Source organism: Sus scrofa, chromosome 14 (assembly GCF_054392235.1).
Source record: "Sus scrofa isolate SSC_HxYL_T2T_F1_AM1 chromosome 14, Sscrofa_HxYL_maternal_Yorkshire_Landrace_v2.0, whole genome shotgun sequence".
Taxonomy (NCBI): Eukaryota; Metazoa; Chordata; class Mammalia; order Artiodactyla; family Suidae; genus Sus; species Sus scrofa.
The window spans coordinates 70,361,303-70,374,366 of NC_139396.1; the positions used below are offsets into that span (position 1 = coordinate 70,361,303).

General features: G+C 44.2%; 1 protein-coding gene across 22 annotated transcripts in view; it reads left to right on the plus strand.

Annotated features, from left to right (window-relative positions):
• Positions 1-13,064, plus strand: part of LOC102159834 (sodium/glucose cotransporter 1) — a 69,573-nt gene that overhangs the window by 21,068 nt on the left and 35,441 nt on the right. For 12 of the 22 annotated variants that reach the window (XR_014825987.1, XM_084993870.1, XM_021072290.2 and 9 more), the window contains 4 exons: positions 1,558-1,662; positions 3,433-3,538; positions 5,302-5,382; positions 10,937-11,157. Coding sequence is in view for 20 of the 22 variants with exons in the window: in XM_084993870.1 (XP_084849996.1) it covers positions 1,558-1,662; positions 3,433-3,538; positions 5,302-5,382; positions 10,937-11,157 (513 nt within the window). In the remaining 2 variants the exon portion in view is untranslated. Of the gene's footprint in view, positions 1-1,557; positions 1,663-3,432; positions 3,539-5,301; positions 5,383-10,936; positions 11,158-13,064 lie in introns of those variants that run through there. The other 10 variants (XR_014825988.1, XM_084993871.1, XM_084993875.1 and 7 more) reach the window with 2 other exon arrangements.

The window sequence follows — 13,064 nt, forward strand, 5'->3', positions numbered from 1 at the left end:
GCAAGATTGAAAGGATTGACACCACAAAGAGCTGGAGAGCTTGTGGGGCAGCTGGCTGCACCTTTGCAGGGACTTTGGAAAACAGGTTGGCAGTTCCCTTCCTAACTATGGCACTTGACCCCCACCCTCAGAGAAATGAAAACACATATCCACACACAAACTGTATAGGAAGCCTTAGTCATAACAGCTGAATCTAGAAATAATCTGAATTGTGCAGAAGATGGACCAGGGGCTTTGAGGGGCATTGGAAATGCCTTATAGTGGTGGTGATCACACACAACTATATACATCTTCCCAAACTCATCAAACTTTACACTTAAAATTGGATAATTTTACTGTGTGTAAACCATGCATTGTACAACTATTAAAAGTTTAAAATATATCTGGAGAGTGTATTAAAATTGTGAAAGGTTTGTTTGCCATGCAGTCTTAACGCTTGTAATTGTGAAGCCATAATCCCAGGAAAATCACCTCAGATTATTATGTATTTTGAGATAAGGTCTTTAAAGAAGTAATTAAGTTAAAATGAGGTCATTAGGGTGAGTCCTAATCCAGTATGACTCCATGAGAAGAGCATATCAGACACAGACATGTACCAAGGGGAGGATGAGCAGATGCAGGGAGAAGACGGCGTCAGCCAGCCAAGGAGAGAGGTTTCCCCCACAGCCCTGGAGGGAACCCACCTTCTGACATTGACACCTTGACTTCCAGCCCCCAGAGCTGCAAGGCAGTTGTTTCAGTTGTGTGAGCTCCTTGGTCAGACTGTCGTACTTTGTGATGGCAGCCCTGCCAAACTAATTCAAGTTGTTGGTGTGAAACAGCTTAGAGCCTGACTGAGAAAGTCAGCCGTGGATGGCAGTGTATGACTAAACCAGCCAAAGTAGAAACCAAAGCCATGAGTGTTTGGGAGCGGGTGTGTGGTCCCCATGCAGCCCCCACTAAAGCTTGCTAGAGCAGAGGACTTTGCATGTGTGAGGTGGTGGGACAGCACAGGAGGCTACTGGGACGGGAGGTGGGATGGAATTCAGTTAACAGTGGTTTATTCACCTCCACGAACTGGTGCTGTGCTGACGGCCAGGCATCTTAGTGAGCAGGAGGGGTGCTCCTGTCCCCAGATGTACCCAGCCTGAGATGGGGGTAAAAATGAACACACAGGGGCATGGGCATCTAGACAAGTGGCATTGGCCACAGAGGACTGGGTTGAGAGCTGTGGAGTCGAGTAATGCTCCCTTGAGCCCTTGGTGTGTTTGTAGTAGGTGATAAAACTTTTGCTTTTGCTCTGCGATTATTTCATGAAAGTGATTTGTCATCATTAGATTTATTCGATTAGCTGGGTTTCCTTCTGCATTCTGAAGACCAAACAGGAAGCTAGATTCCAAGCTTCTTGAAGACAGCGGTATTGCTTCTCCTTTCCTATTTCTCCCATCTTAACAGGTGTCCACGTAATACAAAGCTGGAGTGGGTGACTCTACCACCCACACTGGTAATGTGTCTCCACGGCAGCTTGTGCATTGTGAGCACTCTGTCTGATGATAACTTCTCTTATTGTTCCTGCAGGTAGTGACGACGCCCAGATATTTGAGGAAGAGGTTTGGTGGCTGCCGGATCCAATTCCTCCTTGCTATTCTGTACCTATTCCTCTATATTGTCAGTAAGATTGCGGTGAGTTGTGTGAAAGCCAGCCCAAGGAAGGAAAACAAAAAAATCAGGAGTTCCCATTGTAGCTCAGCGGTAACAAACCCGACTGGTATCCATGAGGATGTGGGTTCAATCCCTGGCCTCACTCAGTGGGTTGGGAATCCAGCGTTACCTTGAGCTGTGGTGTAGGTCGCCGACATTGTTTGGATCTGGCATTGCTATGGCTGTGGCTGTGGTGTAGGCCAGCAGCTGCAGCTCTGATTTGACCTCTAGCCTGGGAACTTCTGTATTCTGTGGGTGTGGCCCTAAAAAAATTAATAAATACAGTTTTAAAAATCCATAGGCAGGACTATGCTAGATTCGTCCCAGCATTTCACTCTGGGGCCCTGTAAGTTACTTGTTGGCCTCTACTGTCTAAGCTAAAGGAGAGAAAAAATAGCTTAATAACACACTAAATAAAAGGCAGAGCCATCTTCTTTGCCTCCCAAGCCTGTGTTACAGGCCCTCCCCTGTATTCCCGGAGAACCTTGGCCTTGTTCTCATTATGTCATTCCCCTGCCTAAAACAATTCAGGTGGCCCCACCACCCTTAGGAGAGAATGGAACCCCTTGTTATGACCTGTGAGGCCTCCCTGTCATGGCCCTGCCTCTGGTCTCGCCTCCTTGTCTCCTCCCACTGCTCTCCCTATTGTTTCTCCAATCCAGCAAGATAAATCCCACTTGAAGCCTTTGATACTTGCTCTCTTCTGAAATGTTCTTCCTCCAGATTTTTCCAAATGTCACCTCCTGGGAGAGGCCTTCTTCAGTGTGCCCAGTCAATCTCCACTCTGTTGCTATTCCTGGTTCCTTTATAATAGGTGCCGCCATGTGAGAGAATTTGTTTCCTTGCTTACCAGCTGTCTTCTCCACTCCGGTGAGCTTCTTGAGCCCTGGGGCCTTGCCTGGCTTGCTCCCTGCATCCCCCTGTGCTGAGAACATGTTCAGCACATAAGGCACTTGAGAAGTGGTTTTTGGTTTTTTTGTTGTTTTTTTTTTTAATTGAGTGAGTGTCACTTGTCTTACTGCATGGAAATTGTCTGGTGGTCTGTCTCCTTTGTTAACACCTTCACCACTTGAGGATGGTGATTGAGTTTTGGCAACCCCTGTGTCTTCTGAACACAGCCAAGTGTCTACTGCATGGCTGGTACTCAGGAGACATTCGGTTTGCAAATGGTTTTGTGGGAGACTGTACCTGTCGTATCCCAGGCTGTGGAAGCCAGGATAATGAAGCGCAAGGTTAGCCAGTAATTGATGTGCAGGTGCCTCCGGATCGTTGGCAGCCAGGCCTAGGATTAATAAAGCCAGCCTGAGAGCTTGCCGGCATAGTGGTCTGCTTTGTACAGTCCTTGAGCGAAGCATGGTTTTTACAGTTTTAAAGGGTCGTAAAAACCAAAAACGATCTGTGTCTCACAAAGCTTACAGCACTCACCATCTGTCCCTTTACAGAAGAAGCTTGTCGGCCCCTGAGAAGCTGTCCCTTCTGCCTTTCCCACTGAGAGCTGCAGGAGTAGCTCACTCTCTGAGCACACACCCCATTCCAAGGCCCCAAGGAGGAAGAGGCTGAGTTGCATTGGCTGGATTAATTGGGAAAACCCAGGCCTTAAAAGTGCTGACCTTGGCTGAACTCTGGGACACCAGCGTGTAGTCCTCACCCAGTGCTCACTGCAAATGACCTTCTCTGAGCTCAGCATCTTCATGAGATTGCAGTTGCACCGGAAGTGAAAATGCAAGCCTGCTGCCTTTGTTCTCATTTCAGGTGGAGATCTGCACGGGTGCCATGTTCATGAAGCTGGTTTTGGGGCTGGATGTTTACCTGGCCACTGTAGTCTTGCTGACTGTTACTGGCATTTATGCCATCACAGGTAAGGTTACTCTAACCACACAGATAGGATTTGTGTTGACACAAAAGCTCTCCTTTTTAGTGGAGTCCTGGAGGACATTGAGAACTCCACAATGAGACAGTCAGGGGTTTCCAGCTTTTGCATTTTCTCTGAGTCTGTAAGTCACATGGCTGAGGCCTAAGAGAGCTGAATATTGAAAATAATTGAGGCAGGGTACCCAAGGGGTGCACTGGGCAGGCAGGGACTTCCAAGAGGACTGCAGAGCCAGCAGTGATGGTGTTTGGGGTGGGGCCTCCAAGGGAAGGAAGGAGTGGGAGCACAGAAAGAAAGTGAAAGGAGGCAGCAGCTTCAGGTCATCCTGGTTACCTGGTAACCAGGTCTGGCCATCACATGGGACCTTTTATGTAGACAGTTCTGTCCTGGACAGCCTCTGCCTAGGTTTAGAGCTAGAGTCGGGGCTCTTGTCCCTGATTTTCCAGCCACAGTGCACATCCTGGGTGCTGGCGGGTGTCCCTGGCAGTTCATCCCAGCGCATGTGTAGAGTCATGGTGGGGAATGGAATGCACTCAGTGCTTCTCAAGACAGGGGAGTGGAGATGGGGTTTTCTGCCAGGGGACATTTTGTAACTTCCACAAACATTTTTTTGGTTGTCACAACTTGGAGGCAGTACTGGCATCTCTCAGTTAAAGCCCAGGTCAGCTGCTGACTGTTACTTGCAAGCTGAGAATTTATGATTAGAGAAATGCATGTTCCCTGATTTACAGTGGTTCAATTTAGGACTTTTCAACTTTATGGTGGCTCAAAAGCCTTCTGTGGAAACCATGCTTGGAATTTTGAATGTTGAGCCTGTCTTGGGCTAACGATACATGGCTTGAAAGTCTTATCATCCTGGGCAGCTGCAGTTCCGCCAGCCACGCAATCACAAGGGTGAACAGCATCTATACCCAGACAGCCATTCTGTTTGTCACTCTCAGTATAGTATTCAGTAAATTACATGAGACGTTCCTGTCATAACTCAGTAGTTAATGAACCCGACTAGCATCCATGAGGACTCAGGTTTGATCCCTCGCCTCATTCAGTGGGTTAAGGATTTGGCATTGCCTTGAGCTGTGGTGTAGGTTACAGACGGGCCTTGCATCTGGCATTGCTGTGGCTCTGGTGTAGGCTGGTGGCTACAGCTCTGATTAGACCCCTAGCCTGGGAACCTCCATATACTGTAGGTACGGCCCTAAAGAGACAAAAAGACATAAAATAAAATAAAAAATAAATTACATGAGATATTCTGCATTATATTATGAAATAGACTTTGCATTAATGATTTTGCTCAACTGTGGGCTCTTGTGAGTGTTCTCAGCATGTGTAAGGTGGGCCAGGCTAAGCTGTATGTTTGGTAGGTGAAGAGTAGTGAACATATTTTTGACTTAATGGTATTTTCAACTAACAATGGGTTTAGCAGGATGTGACCCCTTCCTAAGTCAAGGAAGATCTGTATACTTTTCTGCTTCAGGAAACTACCAAATTTTCATTTTATCAAAAAAAATGGGAAATAAAAGGAAATTGGGATATAGAGGGCAAGATAAGGATCCAATAACAGATTGTGAAGGCTTAAAGAGAGAAAACAAGGTGCACCTCTACCAAGCACAAGCAGTTGTAAGGCCCACTGAATTCAGGACAGAGGTGCGGGTGTGGAATTGGGGCAGACATGTGTGTTTGGAACAGGCATGCAGAGTAACTTCCTGCAGCATTGGGCATGGCTTTGCTTTCTCTTTCTCTTGCCTCTTCAGGTGGTTTTGCAGCTGTGGTTTATACTGATATCTTACATGCCAGCGTTATGGTTCTGGGCTCAGTCTTGTTAACGGCCTGCAGTAAGTAAATCCGAGCACACTGGGCACCGTGGGTGGAATCTTTGAATCTGAGAGCTTCCTAGGGCCATATCAACACCTTTGTCTCTCAGATGAGGAGACACAGGCCCTCAGAACCCGTGAGGGTTTCAGTCTCAGGTCATGATAAAAACTGGGAGGAAATGTCTGCTCATGTCAGGAGAGGAGTTAAGGAGCAGGAGGGGTGACAGCAAGCTCCAGTGCTTTGGAGCAACAGCCAGGAATGGCCTGTCATCCTCACTCTGGCCTCTGTCCACGCTCTTCCTCTCCAGTCAGAAGGCCCCCCTCCCTTTTGCCCACTTAGTTAAATCTATCTGTCAGGGTCAACAGAAGATGCACCCCCAAAGGTGTTATCCCGTGATCGTTCAACCTCTGCATCTTTGTTCTCTGGGCTTTCATCACTGCCACACAACGTGACTCTTCTGATGGCACACACCTTGATTGTTCATTGTGTCACATAAGTCACACCCAACAAGTCCAAAACTTCTAAGAACCATTGTGCGCTTCTAAGAACCATGATGCACATAGCCAGCACCTGGTGAGTAATACGGATGAAGATAATAACTGATATGAATTGAAAATCAGGTACCACGTAGGCTTTTATCTGTATTGCCTTGTTCAGTCATCACAGTCACAGTGAGGAATAACTACCTTTATTATCCCAGTTTTACTGATGAGGAAGCTGAGTTAAGTAACTTGCCCTTAAAACACACCAAGAATTGGAGTTCCCTTGTGGCTCAGTGAGTTAAGAGCCTGACTAGTATCCATGAGGATGTGGGTTCGATCCATGGCCTCACTCAGCGGGTTAAGGATCCAGCATTGCCACAAGCTGGAGCTCAGATCTGGTGATGCTATAGCTGTGGTGTAGGCCTGCAGCTGCAACTCCAATTTGACCCCTGGCCCAGGAACTTCTATATACCACAGTACAGCCATTAAAAGAGGGGGAAAAGAACCTGAAGACCACCCCAATACTTGAGAGTCACATCTAGTTAAATTTTAGGGGCAAGTGGAATATTCCATTCAATGTTAGCAATTATAAATCTCTAAATAATTATTTATTATTTACTCTTACAGACTGAATGTTTGTATTCCCCCACAATTTATAAGTTGAAATCCTAACTTCCAGTGTGATGATATTAGGAGGTGGGGCCTTTAGGAGGTGGTTAGGTCATGAGTGAAGAACCTTCATGAATGGCAATAGTACCCTTATAAACAAGACCTCAGAGAGCTCCCTCACCGCTTCTGCCATGTGAGGAGACAGTGAGAATATAGCCAATCCAGTGGGCCAACACCTTGATCTCGGATTTCCCAGCCTTCAGAACTGTGGGAAGTAAACCACCCAACATGTGATATTTCATTAGAGCAGCTTGAACAGACTAAGACATTTTCTGAGAAATATAATGGGACTTTTAAAATTGATTTGGAGTTCCCATTGTGGTGCAGTGGAAGCAAATCCAGCTGGTATCCATGAGGATGCAGGTTTGATCCCTGGCCTCACTCAGCGGGTTGAGGATCCAGTTCTGCTGTGAGCTGTGGTGTAGCTTGCAGACACAGCTAGGATCCCACATTGCTGGGGCTGTGGTGTAGGCCAGCAGCTGTAGCTCTTATTTGCCCCCTGCCTGGGAACTTACATATGCTGTCGGTATGGCCCTAAAAAGCAAAAATAAAATAAAATTGAGGTATTCATGCTACTTTTGATAAGTAAAGTGTTTGGGGGGAGTCTTTTTTTCTTTTTTTTTCTTTTTTTTTTTTTTTTTGGCTGCACTCATAGCAGAGGTCAAACTTGCATCACAGCAGTGACCCAAGCAGCTGTAGTGACAAAGCCAGATCCTTAACCCACTGCACCAAACAATTCCAAGGGTTGTTTTCTTTTAAAAATGTGTGGGAACCGATACATCCAAATTAGTGTTGTCTTCAAACTAGTCATTGTGGGAACCCATGCATGTATAATTTTTTCTCTCTAATTTTTTGGTAATATATACACAAGGTTAAAGCAAAAGGGCACACAGTAAAATATCACCCTTAGTTTCTCAGGTCAACTCCCCAGAGCCAACGACTGTCATTAAGTTTTATGTATACCTTTTCAGAAACATTCTTCACATGTACAGGCAGACCTTGGAGATATTGTGGGTTTGGTTCCAGAGTACAGCAATGAAGCAAATTTCACACTAAAGCAGGTCACATGGGAGTTCCTGTTACGGTGCAGCGGAAACGAATCCGACTAGGAACCATGAGGTTGCAGGTTCAATCCCTGGCCTCACTCAGTGGGTTAAGGATCTGGTGTTGCCATGAGCTGTGGTGTAGGATGCAGACGTGGCTTGGATCTAGCATTGCTGTGGCTGTGGTGTAGGCAGGCAGCTGTAGCTCCGATTAGACCCCTAGCCTGGGAACCTCCATATGCCATGGTTGTGGCCCTAAAAAGACAAAAGACAGAAAAAAAGGAAAAAAAAAAAAAGCAGGTCACATGAATTTTTTTATTTCTCAGTGCATATAAAAGTTATGTTTGGAGTTCCCTTCATGGCTCAGAGGTTAATGAACCCGACTGGTATCCATGAAGACTCGGGTTCAATCCCTGGCCTCACTCAGTGTGTTAAGGATCCAACATTGCCATGAGCTGTGGTGTAGGTCGCAAACACAGCTTAGATCTGGCATTGCTGTAGCTATGGTATATGCTGGCAGCTGTAGACCCCTAACCTGGGAATCTCCATATGCTGCAGGTGAGTCCCAAAAAAGCAAAATACATAAATAAATATAAACAAGGTATAGACCCTAATTTATTTTTTTTAATTTATCTTTACATTTTGTTATGGCAATGTATGTGATCTATGAAAATTTCTGGGGCATGGATTGAATTCCAGTTGTAGCTACAGCAATGCTGTATCCTTAACCCACTGCACCAGGCCAGGAATTGAAACCACACATCTGTAGTGACCCAAGCTGCTTACATTCGAATTCTTATCCCACTGCGCCACAGCAGGAACTCCCATACTTTGATTTTAAAATCTTGCTTTTAGAAAAATGGCATTGAACGACTTGCTCATTGCACGGTTGCCACAAGACTTCAATTTGTTTTTTCTTTTTTTTTTTTTTTTTTCATTACCCAAATGAACTTATCACATCTGTAGTTGTATAATGATCATAACAATCTGATTTCACAGGATTTCCATACCACAACCCCAGCGCATCCCCCCACCCCCCAAACTGTCTCCTCCGGAGACCGTAAGTTTTTCAAAGTCTGTGAGTCAGCATCTGTTCTGCAAACAAGTTCAGAATGTCCTTTTTTCAGATTCCACGTGTCAGTGAAAGCATTTGATGTTGGTGTCTCATTGTATGGCTGACTTCACTTAGCATGATAGTTTCTAGGTCCATCCGTGTTGCTAAAAATGCTGGTATTTTGATCATTTTAATCCCGTCTCTACAAACCTTAAATTTGTGAGAAAAAACAAAACAAAAACAAAAACCCCACAGTATCTGCAAAGTGCAATAAAGCAAAACACAGTAACTTGAAGTATGCCTGTACAAATATGAAGATAAGTATCTTAATAGAATCAAAACAGAACATTTTGCAGCCTGTTTTTCCACCACTGGACCTATGTCTTAGGCAAATGTCTGTATCAGCAAGCAGAGATCTACTTCATATTTCCTGTTTTTGTATTTGTAATAAACTTTTTCTTGAAAAGTGCACAAGTCAGAGTTCCTGTCATGGTGCAGCAAAAACGAATCCAACTAGGAACCATGAGATTGTGGGTTCACTCCCTGGCCTCGCTCAGTGGGTAAGGATCTGGTGTTGCCGTGAGCTGTGGTATAGGTTGCAGACTCCTCTCAGATTCTGAGTTGCTATGGGCATGGTTTAGGCAGGCAGCTGTAGCTCCGATTAGACCCCTAGCTTGGGAACCTCCATATGCCGCAGCAGCAGCCCTAAAACGAAAAAGAAAAAGAAAGAAAGAAAGAAAAGTGCACACATCAAAATAGGTAGTTAGATGGAGTATCCCAAAGACACTCTGGTAACGAGCACCCAGGGGAAGTTGTTTTTTTGTTTGCTTCCTTTCCAAAGTTTATGCCTCTTGTTTCTTTCTCTTACCTTAGTATACTAAAGGCCAGGGCCAGGGCCTTTAGTATACTATCGAAGATAAGAAGATGCATCAGGCTGCTTTGTCTCATTCTGAATGTACAAGGAAACCTTTGAATATTTCACCAGAACATAAAATATTTGCTGTCAATTTTTTGTAGATACGTTTTGTCATACTATTAGAGTTCCCTTCTGTTCTTAGTTTGTTAAGATGGTTTATCATGAGCAGGTTTTGAATTGTGTCAAATGTTTCTTTTGCATCTATTGAGATGACTATTTTTCTCCTTTTTCTGTTAACACTGTGAATTACATGAACTTGGTTTTGAATGTTAACCTTGCATTCCTGGATTTGTCAAGAAATACCTCAAATTCCTCTCCAAAGTGGCAGTTTTAGTTTAAATTCTCAGAAATGTATGGAATTAACATGATGTTTTAAGACTTTTTAAAAAATATGCCCAATAGGTGAATGGAAAAAAAATTGTCTCATTTTTGTTTTAATTTGAAGTTTCCAGATGCTGGTTGGACCCCTGGCCTGGGAACTTCTGCATGCCATAGGTGCAGCCCTAGAAAAAATTAAATTAAAAAAATAAAGACCTTATGGAATTCATTTTTAGAAGTGTCATGAGGTGTCTTCTTCATTTCATAGTCACTCAGTATCTTTTCATTGACTAGTATTAACTCCAAATGATTCCAAACCCAATTTAAAAATCAAGTCTAGAAGTTCCCATTGTGGTTTAGTATGTTAAGAACCTGACATAGTGTCTGTGAGGATGCAGGTTGGATCCCTGGCCTTGCTCAGTAGGTTAGGATCTAGCATTGCTGCAAACTACAGCATAGGTCACAGATGTGGCTTGGATCTGATATTGCTGTGGCTGCAGCTGCACCTCTGATTTGATCCCTAGCCTGGGAACTTCCATATGCTCAGGTGAGGCTGTAAAAAGAAAAATAAATAAATAAAATTTTTTTAAAAAAAAGATCTTCAAACTGCCACACTCACTTAGAACTCCAAGGTGTGGGAGCAGACATTTTTGGTGCCTTAAGCAGAAGAATCCTGGGACAAGTTGTGATTATCCGAGCTCGGGTCTGAAGTCCTTTCCTAATATATCAGTTCCCCAGGGGACAGGGAACATTGGCCCACCTGGGTCACGTGCCAGATGGGAGTGAGTAGCATATGGTTTGACAAGGCCCACCTAAGCCCTATGGGGTGAAATACAGCTGGAAAGAGGGGTTCTGTCACCAGAAGCAGGAGGAAGGGGTGCTGGGCACGTGAACCACCAGTGTCACTCTACTTTACTTTGGGGGAGATGGTGTCTTTTTCTAAGGCACAGACAGTCTTGGTTGTCTGCCAGTCCCTTGTGCATTATATGTTAGACACAGTCAATCAGACAAGGCCTTACTTTGCAGTCCTCGTTCTTCAGATGAGTGTTATTTACAGTTTAAGGTACTGACCATCCGTGCGGTGTTTTTAAGCCTTTTTGAAGGTAGGAGGATACCACCAGCTACAGAATCAGTACATGGTTGCTGAGCCATCCCTCATCCGGGAAGGAAACTGGACTGCCCAATCGAAATGCTACATCCCTCGCCCAGATTCTTTCCATATCTTCCGAGACCCTATCACTGGAGACCTCCCCTGGCCTGGGATCATCTTTGGCATCTCCACCATCTCCTTGTACTACTGGTGCACCGACCAGGTAATCAGACGCACTGCACTGACAGGCCCAACCTGTGGGTTAGGGGTCCCCACAAACTCTGCAGCCCCAGACAGGCTTCCCTTCCAGTCTCAAATGGGGCACAAGTAACATGGGACTACATTCTGTCTAAAAGGAGTCGCTCCCACAGTCCCGTCTAGAACTTGGCAACTGCTTTCATTTCTTCTTCCCTTTATCTACAAAGCACAATTTCTTGCACATGAAAAATATGTTATTTCTCCCATAATGAGCCTAGAAATTAAATGCCACGAATCAGTATTTTTTTGGTCTTTTTGGGGCCACACCCATGGCATATGCAGGTTCCCGAACTAAGGGTCAAATCAGAGCTGCAGCTGCCAGCCTATACCATGGCCACAGCAGTATGGGATCTGAGCCTCATCTGTGACCTACACCACAGCTCATGTCAATGCTGGATCCTTAACCCACTGAGCAAAGCCAGGAATCGAATCCACACCCCCATGGGTACTAGTCAGGTTTGTTACCCCTGAGCCACAACACGAACTCCTCAGTTGGATTTTTTAAGGAGTCAAGCTTATTCTAAAAATTATATGGCTCTCTTATCAATGGTTGGTCATTAAGTAAACTGAAATATTCATACAGTGGAAAGGCAATATAGAAATAAAAAGGAAGTAGAGCTACTCACCCTATCATGGGTGAATCTACAAAGCATGATGCCAAATAAAAGAAGCTAAACACAGAGGGCTAGGTACTACATGATTACCTTTATATAAAGCTTAACACAGGTAGTGCTGACTTATGTTGTTTAGCTATACACCGTCAAGAGCAAAAATTGTATAGGAAAACAAGAATAGTCATCAAAGTGGTCATTTATTGGATTTCCCTTTGTGGCATCTCTGTTCTGTTTTGGAATAGAATGAAGAGCTCAGAGACATACTCACGTATTTATACAAATTTAATATATACCCAAGGAGGCTCTACAAATCAACAGAGGAGATACTAACTCTTTGATATTATTAGAAAAACCAGCTTGCTATTTGTTTTTTGTTTTTTTTTTCTTTTTTTTTTCATTACGCAAATGAACTTATCACATCTGTAGTTGTATAATGATCATAACAATCTGATTTCACAGGATTTCCATACCACAACCCCAGTGCATCCCCCCACCCCCCAAACTGTCTCCTCCGGAGACCGTAAGTTTTTCAAAGTCTGTGAGTCAGCATCTGTTCTGCAAACAAGTTCAGATTCCACGTGTCAGTGAAAGCATTTGATGTTGGTGTCTCATTGTATGGCTGACTTCACTTAGCATGATAGTTTCTGGGTCCATCCGTGTTGCTAAAAATGCTGGTATTTTGATCATTTTAATGGCTGAGTAATATTCCATTGTGTATACGTACCATATCTTCTTGATCCACTCCTCCATCAATGGACATTTAGGTTGTTTCCATGTCTTAGCTATTGAAAACAGTGCTGCAATGAACATCAGAGTACATGTGTCTTTGCGAGTGGTGGTTTTCTCTGGGTAGATGCCCAGGAGTGGAATTGCTGGATCAAATGGTAGTTCTATCTTTAGTTTTCTGAGGAATCTCCATACTGTTTTCCACAGTGGTTGTACCAACTTACATTCCCACCAACAGTGTACTAGGGTTCCTTTTTCTCCACACCCTCTCTAGCACTTATTGTTTGTAGACTTTTGGATGATGGCCATTCTGGCTGGTGTAAGGTAGTACCTCGTGGTGGTTTTGATTTGCATCTCTCTAATAATGCGTGATGTTGAACATCTTTTCATGTTTTCATTTTTTGGCCATCTGTTGGAGAATTGTCTGTTTAGATCTTCCCATTTTTTGATGGGGTTGTTTGTTTTTTTGGTATGGAGCTGCAGAAGGTGTTTATAAATTTTGGAGATGAATCCCTTGTCAGTCGATTCACTT